The sequence below is a fragment of the Alexandromys fortis genome, unplaced genomic scaffold (assembly GCF_014885135.2).
Source record: "Alexandromys fortis isolate MF-2015 unplaced genomic scaffold, M_Fortis_MF-2015_v1.1 scaffold_186, whole genome shotgun sequence".
Lineage (NCBI taxonomy): Eukaryota > Metazoa > Chordata > Mammalia > Rodentia > Cricetidae > Alexandromys > Alexandromys fortis.
Window position 1 is genome coordinate 3,071,591 of NW_026068067.1, and position 19,037 is coordinate 3,090,627.

Here is a 19,037-nt window from a genome sequence, read left to right on the forward strand (position 1 = left end):
TGTAGGAGAGGGAGTCCTTTGGCCCGCACAGTGTCGGTGTTTGGGATTTTGGCAGATCTCTAAAAGAGAAGATAGTGATGCTAGTTCAGTAATGTTTTAAGGTCCTCAGTGAGTTCAGGCTCTAGACAGAGCTCTGAACTCCTGCTGCAGCCCACGTGCCATATAAATAGTACAGTTCATTTACCGTGTATACGGAATATAGGAAGAGACTTCAGTAAAGTCCACTGTGTACAGAAGATATGTATTTAACATGCAACAAGCAGTTTATTTTTCAAAGAAATAATGATGACTTTGATACTTTTTTTTGTTGCTAAGAGTTGAACTTGGTCCCTCACACATGGCCAGTGCGCTCTACTGTTGAGCTATATTTCAAGCCTACTTTTTTCTTCTTTCTGTTTCTAAATATGTATTTACTTTCATTTTGTTTGAGTGTTTGCCATATGTGCCTGTCAAGTGTGTGTGTGCCTGTTGAATGTGTATGTGCGCCTGTCATGTGTGCAGTGTTTGTGGAGGTCAGAACGCATTGACCCTGTGGGGCTGGAGCTAGAGATGGCTGTGAGCTGCTTGTGGTTACTGGGAATTGAACCTGGGTCCTTGCCAGTGTAGCCAATGCTCTCTACCTCAGTCATCTCTCCACTTCCTCTATTATTGTTTTAAAGTCAGAGTTTCTCTGTGTAGCCCTGACTGTCCTGGAACTCTATCTGTATATCAGGCTGGCCTTGAACTTGCAGAGTTCTGCCTACCTGTGCCTCCTGAGTGCTGGGATTAAAGACATGTACCACCACCACCTGGCTCATTTTTTTTTAATTATTATATCCTAAACTGATATAGCTTTATACCTCTCTCTTTTTTGTACTTGTATTCTAAACACACAAAGCAGTAAAAATACTTTTTAAAGGAAAAATTCCTTAACCTGTATATATAGGCAAACTTGTACATATAATGATGTGACTTTTATTATATTTTCAGACCAAAGGAGCAAATGGAAATTGTGGACAGTATGGGAGAGTTATACCGGCAAGTGTTGTTATATTTGGGATGGCAGTAGAGTGTTCAGAGATACGAAGACATCATAGGTAAGTGGGAGAAGAAGACTCTTAAGTTGGGCAGTGGTGGCGCACACCTTTATTTCCAGCACTGGGGATGGGGATGGACAGAGGCAGGCAGATCTCTGATTTTGAGGCCAGTCTGGTCTACAGAGCAAGTTCCAGGACAGCCAGGACTATCCAGAGAAACCCTGTTTCAGAAAGCTTCCCCATCTCTTTCCTCCCCCAAAAAAGAAAAACACGACTTCCAAGCTTCGTGCCTGCTTATCATGTTGAATTAGTCTTACTGTAAGTAGAACTCTAGTATTGAAGCTAGCTTTTTCTAAGTGAACTTTTCCTACAGCTTACTGTTGTCTCACTGCATGAGTAGTTTGTGTAGAAAAAGAGTAAGTTCAGATTGATTTTAATTGAAGTTCAAGTAAGGATTTCCAATGTGAAGATAAATTTTAGTATTGTTTTTCTTGGTAACTTCATTAATAGTTATTAGTGGTGTGATGTACATATTTTAGTTTTCCTAATTCTACAAAATGGAACACATCCATCTGCCAGATTTCATTCCTTTGAGAACCCTTGCGGTTACTTTCTGCAGGTAGTGGTGTTTGGTTGTATAAAGGACAAGCAAGTAGGACATTTAAATTACATATTCCCTCATTTCATTGTTCTCTTTTCAAACTGTCTAGCATATCATACAGAGATCCAAATCCCTCCTTTTTTAATGTTTTCCTCATTCCTTAATGTGGGGAAACTCTCTTTAACCACTGCATGGCCTGGATGGCTGATGGTTCTTCAGGCAAGCTTTTTAAATTAAAATACAAATAAAATATCATTACACATACCTTTCAAAATAGCCACAAATAACATAAAATATCTTGGGGTAATTCTAACCAAGCAAGTGAAAGATCTGTATGATAAGAACTAATTCTTTGAAGAAAGAAATTGAAGAAGATATTGTAAAACGGAAAGATCTTCAATGTTCCTGGATAGGTAGGATTAAAATCATAAAATTGGCAATCCTACCAAAAGCAATCTACAGATTCAGAGCAATACCCACCAAATTCCCAGCACAATTCTTCACAGACCTCAAAAAAAAAAAAATACTAAATTTCATATGGAAAAGTAAAAAACCCAGAATAGCCAAAACAAAAAACAATCCTGTACAATAAAGGAACTTCTGGAGGTATCACAATCCCTGACATCAGGCTCTATTACAGAGCTACAGTAATGAAAACATTTTAATACTGACATAAAAACAGACAGTTGGACAAATGTAGTTGAATTGAAGACCCTGATATTAACCCACACTCCTATGAACACCTGATTTTTGACAAAGAAGCTAAAAAAGAAATTATCTTCATCAAATTATGCTGGTATAACTGAATATCAACATGTAGAAGATTGCAAATAGATCCATATCTATTGCCACACACAAAACTCATGTCTAAATGGATCAAAGACCTCAACATAAATCCAACCACAATGAACCTTATAGAAGAGAAAGTGGGAAGTACCCTTGAAAACATGGACACAGAAGACCACTTTCTAAATAAAACCCCAGTAGCACAGAAACTGAGAGCAACAGTAAAGAAATGGGGCCTCCTGAACCTGAGAATCTTCTGTAAAGCAAAGGACATGGTCAACAACACAAAACGGCAGCCTACAGAATGGGAAAAGATCCTCACCAACTCCATATTGGACAGAGAGCTGATCTCCCAAATATATGAAGAACTCAAGAAAATAGACATCAAAACATTGAATAATCTAATTAAAAAATAAGGTACAGATCTAAAGAGTGAATTCTCAACAGAAGAATCTTAAATGACCAGAAGACACTTAAGGAAATGCTCAGCATCTTTAGCCATCAGAGAAATGCAAAGCAAGACAACTCCAAGAAACCATCTTATACCTGTCAGAATTGCTAAGATAAAAAACGCTGGTGACTGCTTATGTTGGAGGGGATGTGGAGTAAGGGAAATGCTACTCCATTGCTGTGGAAATCAGCCTGTCGTTTTCTTAGGAAATTAGGAATCACAGTGCCCAGCAATACCATTTTTGGGCATATACAAAGGAAGCACACTCACTGCACAATACATGTGCTCAACTATGTTCACAGCAACATTATCTGTAACAGCCAAACCTGGAAACAACCTAGAAGCCCCTCAGTTGAAGAATGGATAAAGAAAATGTGATACATTTACACAATGGTGTACTACTCAGTGGTTTAAAAAAAAAAAAAAAAGGAAAAAACTGACATCTTGAAATTTGCAGGCTGTAGTAGCATTTCATTTGTCTTTTAATACATAAGATTGCTTGAAGGTCAGAAAAGTAAAACAGCCACACCGGCCAGTCCTACAGGCATCAATGACACACACCTTTAATCCCATTAGCCACACTAGCTTGCCTAGAAACCAGGTGGTAGTTTAGTCTCAGAACTGGAGAGGATTATAATACAGGAGGAGACAGCCCTCAGTCACAGTCTCATCTGAGGTTTCCTGGAGGCAGGTCGCCATTTCAGACTGAGGTAGAGGTAAGAGCCAGTGGCTGGGTGTTTTGCTTTTCTGACCTTCCAGTTGAACCCCAATTTCTGTCTCTGGATTTTTATTAATTGATTCAGCAGACAAATAGATGGAACTAAAAAAAAAAATCATCCTGAGTGAGGTAACCCAGACTCAGAAAGACAAATATAGTATGTCCTCACTCGTAAGTCGACATCAAACGTAAAACAAAGGATAACCAACCCAGAGAGGTCCACAACCCAGAGAAGCTAGACCCCTCATCCAGAAACAGTTTGTAGCAGATGCAGAAATCTACAGCTAACCACTGGACTGAGCTCCCGGAATACAACCAAAGACAGGGAGGCGTGATAATGTGAGCAAAGGGGTCAAGACTGTGATGGGGGAAACCCACAGAATCAGCTGATGTGAGCTACTGGGCTATCACTGACAACCGGGGAACCTGCATAGGACTGAACGAGGTCCCCTGGATGCAGGTGAAAATGGTGTGATTTGGGTAGTATGTGTAGCCACTGGCAGTGGTATCAGGATCTAACCCTAATGCATGAATCTACTTTGTGGAGCCATTCTCTATGGAGAGATACCTTGCTCAGCCTAAGCACAGGGGTGGTAGGGGTGGTGGTTGTCTTGGTCCTGCCTCAGTGAGGTGATGAGACAGACTTAGTTGACTTCTCAGGGGAGGCCTTACCCTCTCTGAGGATGGGGAATGAGGTAGGGGAAGGTGGAGGGAGCAGAAGGAGAGGAAGAAGGGGGAACTGGGATTGGCATGCAAAAAATGTGTGTGTGTGGGTGTATAAATTTAAGTGCTAAATTAAGTGTTAAATTAATTCATTAAAGGGTACCAATAAATCCAGTCGTGTGAGACAGTATCCTCAGCATCCCTTGCTATTGACTATTCCTGTTGTAGGCTGTATAGTGTGCATTGTGGTTTTCATTTCATTGCTTTGATGATCCCTGATGAGCTTATTTTATTTGGTTTTTCTCTTTGGTGAAGTATCTAAGTCTTTGTCCATTTTTGTTTGTTTTCTATTAACTTGCCAGAATTCAAAAGTAAATTTGAATATGATTGTTTGTTGAATATATGTTCTAAATATTGTCCTTTTTAATTTTCTAATTTTTATTTATGCATGTGTATTTGTGTGAATTCTGCTGTGTGTATGTGGTGTCTATGGAGGACATAAGAGGACATAAGAGCATGTTGATCCCCTGGAGCTTGGGTTGCAGGTGGTGCATGCAGGAGTCAAACTGAACTCAGGACATCTGCAAGAATAGCAAGTGTGTTTAACACTGAACCATCTTTTTATACTACAAAGTTGTTCATTTTAATATAGACTTTATCATATTTTTCTTTATGTGATTGTGTATGTTTATAATTTAAAGAATCCGTGGTTATGAGGTCTTATTTCATTTTTTATATTTTCTCAACTATTAGATAATGATTTTGATAATTAAAAAAAACACATCTTTTACCTCGCCTTTTCTTAAACTCTTACTAGGGTGGGCAGTAAGGACATTGCTGGTGTCCGTTTGCCAGCAAGTGTGAAATTTCACAGCCGAGCCTCCTCTGCAGAAACTGGAGAAGCAGTTGAGCCGTATACGACTGAGAAGATGAGTCGGATCCCTGGAGGGTATTTGCCTCTGACAGAGTGCTTTGAAATTATGGAAGTGGATTTCAACAGTCTTCAGGTAAAAACAAGAATTAGTTCTTCCTTATCCCCAAACCCCAAGCATAGTTTCTCTGGCTAACAGCTCTGGTTGACCTGGAACTCACTTTGTGGACCAGGCTGGCCTGGAAATAATACAAATCTGCCTACCTCTGTGGTTGCCACCATGCCTGGCCCTTAACTCTTACTCTTAATTTTTTTAATTGTTTCAAGTAGTATATGAAGTCTTACTTTTTGTTTTGATTTTTTCCCCCCTCTCCTAAGACATGCTTTCTCTGTGTAGACCTGTCCTGGGACTCACTCTGTAGACCAGGATGGCCTCGAACTCAGAGATCCACCTGCCTCTGTCTCCCAGTGAGTGTTGCGTTTAAAGGTCCTCCACTACCACTGATTCTGCCCGACTATGTCTTACTTTTTGAATGTACAGGAGGTTCTACTTATGAAGAAATGATTAGCAACAAATTAAAATTCCCTTTTGAATATACTGTTTTTAAATGCAAGGACAAAGCTCTCTAGAGTTTGCTGAGTATATCCTGTGCTGTGTGCTGTACATGAATCTTCACTGTGACAGTAGAAGTAAGAGAATGCGTGCTTTTTAGAGGAACCTGTTGGCAGTAGTAAGCGCTGCACAGTTCTCGTGGTTGTAACTACACAGGCGGAAGTTCCAGCCTAGGTCTTTGTTGTTCTCTTTTCTCATGCTGTCTTCTCACATTAACGGCTTCCATTCAGATGAGCACGCATCTAAATCCAGACCAATTAAAGTCATTAGGACAGTGTCTCTTGGCCTGTGGGTCGCGACCCTTTGGAGGAGGTTGAGTGACTCTACCACAAGAGTCACCTCAGACAATCAGAAAACAAATATTTACATTACAATTCATAACAGTAGCAAAATCACAGTCATGATGAGCGGTGGAAATAGTTTCACAGTTGGGGTCCACAATATAAGGAACTGTGTAAGGGTCACAGCGTGAGGAGGGTTGAGAACCACTGTGCTAGGTTAATGGCATCCCATCTCACCCAGGGCTGAAGGCTCCCGAGACAGAGAACATTTAGGTTTTTGTCAGGATCCTAGGGATTGAATCTAGACGTGGCAAATGCTCGACAGCCTCTTTACCACAGTTACACTTCCTGCTTGGGGTTTGCCTTTTCAAGCCAGAACAGGCCTGAGGAAAGCCGATGGCGGACCACCCTGGCTTGTTTATGTCTGTACTGGTGGGTGATAGGAAGATAGGTGTGTACAATATGCCCAGAGAGCCCTAGAACTGTTGAATAAGATCCCTTTCTAATGTCTTGAAGAAGAATGATGTTCATGGCACATGTTTTGGGGTGGAGGTGGCTAAAGGAAGGGCATTTTGCCATGAAAGTTTAAAAGTATAACCAGAAGTCTCTCTTAATTCATCTCTTCTTGGGGGGTGGAGGGAGTTGTTTTAATTCAGTTTTATCACACTGAGCAGCCCTGGGTTTTAAGGTCATTCCTGACCAAACACAGTGTTCCAGGGCATAGTGGAGTAGTGGAGTACAGCTGTGAAGTACCCCACAGCTGTTCTGTTATTTATTTTAAGAGTTTTTACTTGAATTATTTCTTACACCACACATACCTTGTAAAGATTTTAGTTCTAGAAGCAATGTCTATCTGTTTAACACTTTGAAGGAAAACAGAACAGAAATGAAAAGGCTTGGTATTGTTTCTTACTTGGGTTATTTTTTTTTTAAAGAGCAATATTTTTTTAAAGGATTTTTTTTTTTTATTTATTATGTGTACAGTATTCTCAGTATTCTGTCTGTATGTATGCCTGCAGGCCAGAAGAGGGCACCAGATCTCATTACAGATGGTTATGAGCCACCATGTGGTTGCTGGGAATTGAACTCAGGACCTTTGGAAGAGCAGGCAGTGCTCTTAACTGCTGAGCCATCTCTCCAGCCCCTTGGGTTATTTGTTTGAAGTGTGTGTTCCAGGCTTGCTCTTCTTTCCGTGTGTGCATTTGCACATATGCACTTTTCCAGTGTAAAATAAATGACCCCGTGGCTTTGCTGCCTGCTTCTGTCATCTGGCACTACACTGCTGGCATGTTTTTCTTCCTCCGTGGAAAGAGAGAGAGAGAGAGAGAGAGAGAGAGAGAGAGAGAGAGAGAGAGCGAGCGCGTGTGAGTGCGTGTGCGAGCTCGCAGTGTATGTTCAGTAGATGTCTGATATTCTGTGATCCCATAATTGGGCAGGGGGCACTGACTGCGAGGATGGACTGTGAGCTGACATTGAGGGAAATACATATTAATTTATAAATCCTCATTCTTTATTAGTTTTGTTCCTTACTAGTTTCCTAGACTGTTTTCTCACCCACTTTATATTTCTTCTCAGGAATTAAAGAGTCTTGCAACTAAAGAGCCACACCCCCTCTGTGTTCCTGCTATTAAAGAAGGCGTGCTGGATGCTGTCATGGTTTGGTTTGTTCTCCAGCTCGATGACGAATACAGTCTGTCCACAAGTCCTGGGGAGGAAACCTGTTGGGAACAGGCTGTTTATCCAGTCCAGGCCCTTGCAGGTAAGTATTATCTCATTAAAACCCATTCATAAGTGGCTTTTAGATATAAAGCAAAGAAAACCAGCCCATAATTCACAATCCCAGAGAACCTAGACAATAATGAGGACCCTGAGAGAGAAATACATGGATCTAATCTACATGGGAAGTAGAAAGAGACAAGATCTCCTGAGTAAATTGGCAACATGGGGACTATGGGAGAGGATTGAAGGGGAGGGGAGAGACAGAGAACACAATTGGGGGCAGGTGGAGAAACAAGCAGCTCAGCAGTTAAGAGCACTGGCTGCTTTTCCAGAGGACCCAAGTTCAATTCCAGACACCCACTGGCAGCTCAGAACCGTTTATACCCATAGTCCATGGGATCCGAAGGCCTCTTCTGATATGCAGACAAACCATCCATATACATTTTAAAAGTGCATAAATAAATCTTTAAAAAAATTAAGTGAAACCTCTTCCCATGGAACCAATCAAACAAACAGGTTTTTTTTTTTGTTTACTCTAAGTAATTGAGTCAGTGACCAAAAAGAAAAACAGAATCACTTTAGAGATGACGTTTTCAGCAAAAGAGTGTTGCTTCAGTATATCAGAATTTCCACATTCTTTGTCCAGAAGTCAATTTCAGAACTATGTGTTGTTAAGAAGAGAGATTGAAGCCAGCTGTGGTGCATGCTGTTGATCAGGCACACCTCTGGGAATTCAAGGCCTGTCTGGTCTATGTAGCGAGAGTCTGGGCCAACCTTGGCTGCACACTGAGCCCCATTCTCAAAAAATGAAAAGAGAGATTCAATCATTGCCTTGGAAAATGGGAGAGAGGGGCTGAGAGTTCCTGGAGATGGGGTTGAGAGTGCACATTGTTTATGTCTGTGGAATTGCCAAGAGTAAGTAGAAGATATTCTGTTAAAAAGCAAAAACCACTGTGTTCAGTGTCTTACACCTTTAGTCCCAGCACCCTGGAGGCAGTTCAGGGCCAGCCAGCTTTACATAGTGAGACGCTGTCTCTAAATAAAGATTTAAAGTCACTCTATTGCATGCTCCTTAGCTGTAACTCTCATTAATCATTTCATAATTTCAAGTGGTACTTATCAGTAGATGAAAGAAATGTTCCTTAAAAAAAAAAAAAGCCAGGTGGTAGTGGCACATACCTTTAATCCCAGGACTCTGGAAGCAAAGGCATGCGAATCTCTGTCAGTTTGAGGCCAGCCTGGTGTACAAGAGCTAGTTCTAGGGCAGGCACCAAAGCAACACAGAGAAATCCTGTCTCAAAATACTCCTCTAAAACAAGACAACAACAATAAAAACAAAATAGAAATGAACCACTTCATGAATTTGCCTGTCGACCTTGCTGAGAAACCATGCTAGTGTTTTAATTTTAGTATAAGTGCTTCTCAAGTGTGTACTGTCCTGTTTCTTCTTCCTTCTTCTTATTCTCCTGCCTATTTCCTTTCCTCTTCTTTTCTTCTTCCAAAAATGAGTTAGAAAAGTATGAAGTGTGGGAGTACTTAACCTATAGAGACCCTGATAACGTTTGCAGAGCCCAAATCATAAGAATGTATGCAGGGGACTCAGTGGATAAAGGTGCTTGCTGCCAGCCCTCATGACTTGAGTTTGATTTCTGGAACTCATATAGTGGAGATGAGAACTGACTCTCCCAAGTTAACCTCTGACCTCACACATGCCGGGGCGTGTGCATGTGCCTCCAGTGAACAAGTGTAGGAGTTGAAGTGCATACAGTTCTAGAAGTACAAATCTTACAGTTCTGAGAGAATGTGGGATCTGTAAACTCCCCTTGGGAAAGGTTATATTAAAGACATTATCTATCTAGGAAAAGAAAACTGTTTATAGCAGTTTGGTGGGTTTCTGTGTTTCCAACAGTATATGTGGAAAAGTACGCATTTAAAGGAAGCCCATGTCTGTGGTCTCTTTATTAGGGATCTGATTCACCAAGGCCAGTCGACCATGGAATCTGTAGTCTGAAGATTTGGGTTCAGGTCTTGGCTCTCTTGTTGAATGACTTGCCAACAAAGATGTTAGAACTTTTATTGGGTTCTTTCTGAAAATAGGACAGTGCTGTCTACCCTAGAGGATTGTGGGAATGGTAAGATATATATAAGAAAGCTTGGCTCTAAGAAAGTTACATTTTAAATCTGTATTTATTTATATTTTCTTAGGTAATTTAAATATTCCTTGAAGAATCTTCAGGGAAAAGCCATTTTAATTGCTTAAACATAAAAATAACAACTTTTATAATAAAAACTTTTGTTTTTTGTTTTTTGTTCTTTTTCCCAGTTAAAACTTTTATATATATATTATTTATTAAAAATTTCCACCTCCTCCCATTTCCCTTCCCCTCCCCCCTCCCCCTCCCCCTCCCTCTCCAGTCCTAAGAGCAGTCAGGGTTCCCTGCCCTGTGGGAAGTCCAAGGTCCTCCCCCTCCATCCAGGTCTAGAAAGGTGAGCATCCAAACAGACTAGGCTCCCACAAAGCCAGTCCATGGAGTAGAATCAAAACTCTGTGCCATTGTCCTTGGCTTCTCAGTCAGCCCTCATTGTCAGCCACATTCAGAGAATCCAGTTTGATCACATGCTCCATCAGTTCCAGTCAAGCTGGCCTTGGTGAGCTCCCATTAGATCAGTCCCACCGTCTCAGTGGGTGGACTCACCCCTCACAGTTCTGACTTCCTTGCTCATGTTCTCCCTCCTTCTGCTCCTCATTTGGACCTTGGGAGCTCAGTCCAGTGCTCCAATGTGGGTCTCTGTCTCTATCTCCATCTATCATCAGATGAAGGTTCTATGGTGATATTCATCAGTGTGGCTATAGGATAAGGCCATTTCAGGCACCCTCCTTTCTGCTGCCCACGGAATTAGTTGGGGAAATCCCCTTGGACACTTGGGAACCCCTCTAGAGCCAAGACTCCAGCCAATCCTGAAATGGCTCCCTTGGTTAGAATAACTTCTTTCCTGTTCCCATATCCACCCTTCCTCCATCTCAATTATCCCATTCCCCCAAACTCTCCCCAATCCTCCCCCTTCTCCCTTCTCTCTCCCAATCTCCCCTTCCCCCCAATCCACTCTCAACCCCCTGCTCCCAACTTTTGCCTGGTGATCTTGTCAACTTCCAATATCCAGGAGGATAACTATATATTTTTCTTTGAGTTCACCTTCTTATTTAGCTTCTCTGGGATCATGAACTATAGGCTCAGTGTCCTTTGTTTATGGCTAGAATCTGCTTATGAGTGAGTACATACTATATTCCTTTTTGGGGGGCTGGGTTATCTCACTCAGTAAAGTGTTTTCTATTTCCATCCATTTGCATGCAAAGTTCAAGATATCATTTTTTTTTTTTTTTTTTTTTTACTGCTGAGTAGAACTCTGAAGTCTATATGTGCCACACCTTCTTTACCCATTCTTCTATGGAGGGGCACCTAGGTTGTTTCCTGGTTCTGGCTATTACAAATAGTGCTGCTATGAACATAGTTGAACAAAAGCTTTTGTAGTATGATTGGGCATCTCTTGGGTATATTCCCAGGAGTTTGCTGGATCCTGAGGTAGGTTGACTCCCAGTTTCCTGAGAAACTGCCACACTGATTTCCAAAGTGGTTGCACAAGTTTGCATTCCTACCAACAGTGGATGAGTGTTCCCCTTACTCCACATCCTCTCCAGCATAGTTTTTGATTTTAGCCATTCTGACAGGTGTAAGATGGTATCTCAAAGTTGTTTTGATTTGCATTTCCCTGATTGCTAAGGAGGTTGAGCATGACCTTAAGTGTCTTTTGGCCATTTGAACTTCTGTTGAGAATTCTCTGTTCAGTTCAGTACCCTATTTTTTAATTGGGTTAATTAGAGTTTTAATGTTTAGTTTCTTGAGTTCTTTATATATTTTGGAGATCAGACCTCTGTCTGATGTGGGGTTAGTGGAGATCTTTTCCCATTCAGTAGGTTGCCTTTTTGTCTTAATGACAGTGTCCTTCGCATTACAGAAGCTTCTCAGTTTCAGGAGGTCCCATTTATTCATTGTTGCTCTTCTTGTCTGTGCTACTGGGGTTATACGTAGGAATTGGTCTCCTGTGCCCATGTGTTGCAGAGTACTTCCCACTTTCTCTTCTGTCAGGTTCAGCATGGTCAGATTTATAGTGAGGTCTTTAATCTATTTGGACTTGAGTTTTGTGCATGGTGATAGATATGGGTCTATTTTCATTCTTCTACAGGTTGACATCCAGTTCTGCCAGCACCATTTGTTAAAGATGCTTTCTTTCTTCCATTGTGTAATTTTAGCTCCTTTGTCAAAAATCTGGTGTTCATAGGTTTGTGTTTTCTTCATTACCTCCATTTCATTTTTCAAGTCTTGAACTGTTTCCTTTACCTGTTTGATTGATTTATTGTGGTTTTCTTGGATATCCTTGAGAGATTTATTCATTTCTTCTACCTTTTTGTTTGTCTTCTCCACTTCTTTACAGCAGTTTTTCACATCCTGTTTAAGGTCCTCTATCATTTTCATAATGTTACGTTTAAAGTAGATTTCTTCTACTTCTTCTGGAATAGGGTGTCCAAGTCTTCTTGTTGTGTGATCCCTGGAGGAATTCTTGCATTGACATCTGCCCATCTCTTCCTTCAAATGCAGCCAGGAGAGTCTTGGTGTCTTGCTGTGACTGACTCTGGGTGGATCTCCTCAGTGCAGGAGCAGGAGCAGGAACTGTTCCCCTTTGGGTGGGTAGCCTCAGTGCAGGAGTAGGCACTGTTCCTGGGCCACAGAACTAGCAGCCAATAGGGCAGGCTTGGAGGGGGTGGGCAGGGATGTGTAGAACAAAGAAGCCCCTGCAGCAGGAGCTGAAAGAGCCCAGTACTCCTTTCCCCAGATGTTCTGCCCTGCCCTGGGATGGCACCCACTCACCGGTCTGGAAGGTTGTCCTCAGCACAGGGGCAGGACTCTTGGAGGTCGAAGGACCCCACAGACAAAAGGGTGAACTTGGGGGGAGGGGAGGGTTGTGCAGAGCCAAGAAGCCCCTGCAGCAGGAGCTGAAGGGGCCCAGTGCTCCTTTCCCAGACGTTCCGCCCCACCCTGGGATGTCACCCACTCCCTGGTCTGAAAGGTTGTCCTCAGCGCCCTATGCAGGCCGCAGGACTGAGAAAGATTGTGGCTTTCTTCATGTGTGCGTTGGGAGGAATGAGCTGGTTGCCAAACACCTGAGCTTCTTGACAGGCTGCCCTTCTTAGCAGGGTATCACACTGCCCTTTGCTTGGCGCCCGGCCTCCAGTTAAAACTTTTGTTTGTGTGATGTGTAGATGTTTTTGGGGGCGTGCACTTGTCATTGCATGCATGTGGTCAGAGGCCAACCATTTCCTTCTACCTTTATGGATTTCTAGGCACTGAATTCCAGTAGTTAGGGCTATGAAGCAGATTTTGGGGGCTCAAGGAACCTTTCTGCCTCAGCTCCCCGCTGTCTGGTACTGTGGGCATGTATTGCCACACCTGGGACAGATTGTGTTTTCATCTGGCTCTATGGCTCAGGGACAGTTATCCGTGACAGCTTAGAAATGGACGCTGTGAAAACTCAGAAAGGAGCAGAGGATAACCCTTCCTGCAGGACTTAGCTTTCCCTTAAACCGTGATCTTCTTAAACATGCAAATTCCCAAATGCTTAAGGACTGTTAGATGCCATTGTGTTGAATTCTTTCAATCTTTTGGAAATCACCTTTAGAGAAAAGAATGCCTGTTTAAGCTAAAAGGCTTGATATTAAGCCTTGAATTTCATCTATCTTTGCTTCTAGACAAAGCCTCTTTCTATCCCCACATCTTCCTCAGTTTGGCTGTACATCTACTGATCTTAGTAAAAGTAAACAAAAACTGTAAGAAGCTGGGCTTTGTAGTACACATCTGCAATTCTAACACTTAGGAGGTAGAGGGAGGAGAATAAAGAGTTCCAGGTCAACTTTAGCTGCAGGGCAAGTTTAAGGTGCAGCTCAGTTGTAGCAAGAGACCCTAGCAGTTTGGAGTTGCCAGTATCATGGGACAACTGCCAAGAACAGCAGCAGCCATGGAATGTTCAGAGCTTAAAATGACAAGAGGACAATTTTGTTTTATGTCCACTTGACACAAGCTAAAGTCATCTGAGCCAAGGGTGTCTCAATTAAGAAAATGCCTCCATGAAATGGGGCTCTAGGTGAGCCTGTAGGGCATTTTCATAATTAGTAATTGATGGGGGAGGGTGGGCCCATTCTATTGTGGGTGGAACTACCTTTAGGGAAAAGAATGCCTATTTTCCAGGGTTCTATAAGAAAGGAAGTTGAGCAAGCCATGGGGAGCAAGCCAGTAAGCAGCACCCCTCCATGGCCTCTGCGTCAGCTCCTGCTTCTGACTTCCTTTAATGATGGGCTATAATGTGGAAGTATAAGCCAGATAAACTCTTTCCTCCCCAGCTTGATTTTGGTCATGGTGTTTATTATAACAATAGAACTAACTATGACAATCAGTTACATGTATTTTTTTTTTCCTTTCTTACTAATGAAGACTACTGGATAAAGCCTGGGGACCATGTGACAATGGAAGCATCTTGTCAAGATTGTTACCTAAGAATCCAGAGTATCAATATTGTGCATTTGGAACAGGAAATGGAAGTTATAAAGCATTTTACCAAGAGTGAAGACTTGCTGTCTCTAGGGAATGAGGCTGAGCTCTGTAGTGCTCTGGCTAACCTTCAGACCAGTAGAGCAGATGCTCTGGAGCAGCCCTGTGTGTTAGAACCTGCAGAGATTGCTTTGCTCAATAACATTCCATATCATGAAGGCTTTAGGATGGCCATGAGGAAGGTGTTGTCTTCGCTGGCCCCAGAGAAACTGTGCCAGCCCATGGATCCTCAGTGTCAGGACTCTGAGATGAACTCTGGAAGTGGACAGAGTGCTATTGCACCGAGCACCTCTGACCCTCTCTATGTGTTGGATGTGTCTGAAGGCTTCTCTCTTTTGCCTATAATTGCTGGAACACTTGGTGAGGTTAAGCCCTACAGTTCTGTGGAGAAAGACCAGCATTGTGTTGCTTTGGACCTCATATCTGAAGCCAATCACTTCCCTAAGGAAACTCTGGAGTTTTGGCTGAGACATATAGAAGATGAAGCTGCTGTGTTGCAAAGGCCCAAGTCAGATAAATTGTGGAGCATAATTATATTAGATGTCATTGAGCCGTCTGGGCTCATTCAGCAGGAAATAATGGAAAAAGCTGCAATATCCAGGTAAAACAAAAACCATAAAATTGAATGGGGTATTTTGGGTTCAAAATTCACTTTCTTTTTTGAGTTTTGTATGCGATGGGATGAGATGAATGTCTTAATGTTTAACCATTCCTGACATTGGAGTTTGTTCTGCTGAGGGCCTCTGACAGGTCTGGGGTAGAGGCTAGTTGCCTGGTTAGATTTTCCTCACCTGAAATGGAGTTAGTCATCAGTGACTAACTGAATCTTCATAAAAGCTCTGAATGGAGCTTTCCAGAGGAGGTAAGCACATCAAAATGTGGGAGAATAGTGGGCCTCAAGAGTGTCCCTCTCCCATAAAGAGCTATTTCTTCCTCTAACCCACCTTTTGCTCGGCTCTCATGGTGATACCTAGGCAGAGAGCCCACACTCTGAGCAGTTTGTTCCCCAGCAGACACCAGTTGGGTTTCTTTAATTCAATTCAGTTCTGGTCCTATCTGGAGGTAGACAGAACCTACAGGGCAGCCACAGCTTCAAAAGTCAGATGCACCGATACACATGGTAGGTTGTCACCTGTGCTTCTACACCACCAGGCACAAATTAAAGTCCCTCAGTTTATAAAACCCTCTTCAGATTTGGCTGAATTTGCTATCGCAGCTCACAGGACTTAGGGAAATGCGTGGCTTGGGTGAACCTATTTATTATTCATGTGGAACCAGCAGGAGAGCTGCAGAGGGTGCAGAGTCTCCATGGTCTTCCCCCGACTTGTTGGCCAGGCACCTTCACGTGCTGAGCTGCACAGGTCTCAGTGTTGTCTCTTGGGGATTTTGTGGGGCATCACTGGGTATTAGCGATAATTTAACCTGGCAGGGAAGTAAGACAGCAAGTGACTCTAGTCATTCCTAATTCTTTCTGGAGGACAAACCCAAGACTCCTGGAGTCCCTAGCACCTGGCGTGGCCTTGGTATACACAAGAGTTCTTATTATTTCGTTGACTCTGAAAAGATGCCTATGTTTTTAGGAGTTTTATACCAAAAAACAAACAAAAGCATCAACAACAAAGACAAGATAAAGTGGAGTATTAGAGAAAGTCACCATTGCCCTGTGTATGTCTTCTGTTTGGCCATTCTTGAATGACTTTGTCTTTGAAATGTTTTTAGATGTATTTATTTTAAGTGTGTTTTGCCTACATGTATGTATATATACCACACGTGTGCACCTGGTGCCTGGAGAGATCAGAAGAGAATGTTGGATCCCTGGAGCTAGAGTTACAGATCGTTGTGAACCACCATATGGGTGCTGGGAACCGAACTTGGGTTTTCTGCAAGAGCAACAAATGCTCCTAACAGCTGAGCCATCTCTCCAGCTTCCTATTTCTGGGTTTTAATCTTTGTAGCGTACCAGTGCACACAGGTATCATGTTTTTCTTAGTTCTCTGAGCCATGTTAGCAAGTTATCAGACACCTCCCTTAAAGAGGGAGTTGTGTGAACTCCACACGTCTATCAGTGAGAGTGCACTGGACACCTGGGGTTAGGATTGGCTTCTGAAGTGAGGCAGTCCCGTGGGACTGAACCCTAGAGAATGTTAGAGTGGACTAGCAATCTAAGATGCTCAGCTGACAGAGAATTAATTAGCTGGCTCTTTTTTGGAAAAACTCGCCTTCCAGTTTGGTGTGAGAAATTTTAATAAATAAGGGAAATAAATAAAGTTAAGGTAAAAGTCAAGTTTATGGGCTGAAGGTATGGTTCAGTGTTGACGAGCTTGCTCTGGTATCCCCAGTACTACAAAGAGAAACCTAATAGAATGTCAATGCCTGCTAAATGATTCATTTAGTAACAGGTAAATAACAAGTTAGTATGCACTGTTATCATTTTTAGATCTTTTCTTGAGTTTCAGAGTTTGGAAAGTTAAAGTAAATGGGTAGAAAATTAACAAGTAAATAGGCTAATCTCACAACAGCCCACAGGCTAATAGGAATGGTTTTGTTGAGAGCTTTAAGTCACTAATTTGAGATGTCACTAATTGAGATTGACTTTCCCTCACACCCAAACAAGTCGTTAGGACCAGTGTGGGAGAGCACAGGGTCAGCAAGTCACAGACACCAGCTGTAAGGGCGTCAGACAGGGAAGTCATGACCTTGGACTAAGCTAGTTCCTGTCCTCGCTGTAAGCACGTGCTCACCTGAGCTTAGAGCAAGTCCTGTGTACATTAGTGCTCCACTCCTTCCTGCTCTCCTGTGTGTCCTTGTTGACCGTCCTCGTTTGCTCCTCCTCACTTTGTTAAGGGTAGGGTCACTAAACACGTGGCTTGTTTCTTTGGTAGGTTAGGTCTTGAACTTGCACTGAGGATCCATCTCTACCCCCGCAGTGCTAGGATTACAGACATGCTACCACTTTACCTGGTTGCTATGGATCTAAGCTCTGGTCCTCACATTTGGAGTGCAGGTGCCTTATCCACTGAATTGTCTCCCCAGCTCCCAAGTCTTAATGGGAGCTATTTAGGGAAACTATATAGCAAAAATGGAAACATTTATGCACATTATCTTTTTAGATATGTACAAACTGGCCAGATGGCTAGGCTGTATTTTTTTTAAGTAGATCCTTACATCTTTAACTTGAGTGTAAAATTTACGATGACAGATACTTGAGGGGATCAGTGCCCACCTCTTTGTAGTCCCTGCTCTGGAAGTTGAAGTAGAAGACATCCCAGAGGACTCAGTTTTTACTGATATTTGAAAATGTGACAGATGAGGAACAGTCTCACTGTCTTAAGACCTACCTTGTATTGTGTTTCTGCTTCCTCCTTATGGCTCAGGTCTGAGAAATAAGACTCCACAGTAGTTCACAGGAGCACCCGGTACCTCACACATGGGGGTGCCAGCTTCCCACCCGTCACTTACTGTTTGCTCCTAGTTCTCTGTCCAGGTCCAGCCTACTCAGAAGCTACTTTTTAATAACCATACGCAGTATTGATACTGCCATTTTTGTGGGACTACAGGGAGAATGAAGGTGAACAAGAGTGTGGTTGCATTAAGTGCAGTTGCATGAGCAAGGGTTTGTTAACCTTTATCTTGGCTTTCCTTTCTGTAATATTTCAGTTTACATATATGTTTGCATGTGGAGAGTTTAGTCCTATAGAGTGACCACTTCAGAGACATCACAGAATAGTTCAGAGAGTTTGTCATATACTCTCTGCCCTCATGTACTGAGCTATTTGTAGTGTTGTATTGTGAGACTGTCCTTTTTCCAGTTAGACTTTTACCTTGCCTGAAATGCTTGGGACCATCAGTGTTGCCGCTGCTTACACGTAATGATAGCTTGTAGAAGAAACTTGAGTCTACACGTGAAATTTATTCATGTTTCCTATACATCTTACACACAGTTGTAGAGTAGCCAGAACCGTTTTTAGTGCACTTGTGTTTTGATGGTAGCCTAGTCATGAAGTCATACATAAAACTTTCCTTATATTATATTGTATAAGTGATCAAAAAGCACCGGAATTCATTCATTCATTTATTTATTCATTCATTCGTTTGTTTGTTTATTTACTTGTTTTCAAGACAGGGTTTCCCTGTGTATTCCTGGCTGTCCTGGAACTCACTCTGTAGACCAGGCTGGTCTCAAACTCATGAGTTCTGCCTGCCTCTACCTCCCGAGTGCTGGGATTAAAGGTGTGACCCACCACTGCCTGGCTAAAAGTGCTGGTTTGGGAGCACTTTGATTTCCACATAGGATGGTTCCCCATTAATGATTATGGCCTGTAACTAAGGACTTGCCTTAGTCCGTCCAAATTTGACTTTTTTTTTTTTTCTTTTGAGTACCAGTAAGTCTTTATTTTCCCAAGAAAGAAGGGAAGGGAAAGTCAGCACGTGTTACAAAATGATTATACGATAGGAATATAAGTACCCGGGTACAGTAAAAGTCAACCATGAAATAAACACCCCCGTGGTGGGGCCACCAAAGCCCAAGGGGGCTCAGTCTCCTGCAGTTCAGGACAGAGAAGGGATCAGGGAAAGGACAGACAAGTACACACTTTCCCCACCCCTCCTCGAATTTCCCATAAATTCAAGATTTCTCACAAAGCTTTGGTTTCTAGCAGT

General features: G+C 42.4%; 1 protein-coding gene across 2 annotated transcripts in view; it reads left to right on the forward strand.

Annotated features, from left to right (window-relative positions):
• The window catches only part of Prmt9 (protein arginine methyltransferase 9), a 31,923-nt gene extending 12,953 nt beyond the window's left edge, over nucleotides 1–18,970 (forward strand). The window contains exons 6-9 of one of the 2 annotated variants that reach the window (XM_050120815.1): nucleotides 970–1,076; nucleotides 5,053–5,242; nucleotides 7,576–7,759; nucleotides 14,262–18,963. In XM_050120815.1, coding sequence (XP_049976772.1) covers nucleotides 970–1,076; nucleotides 5,053–5,242; nucleotides 7,576–7,759; nucleotides 14,262–14,983 — 1,203 coding nt within the window. In that variant the 3' untranslated portion in view covers nucleotides 14,984–18,963. Of the gene's footprint in view, nucleotides 1–969; nucleotides 1,077–5,052; nucleotides 5,243–7,575; nucleotides 7,760–14,261 lie in introns of both variants that reach the window. The other variant, XM_050120816.1, reaches the window with a different exon arrangement.
• Nucleotides 18,971–19,037: the final 67 nt, after the last annotated feature.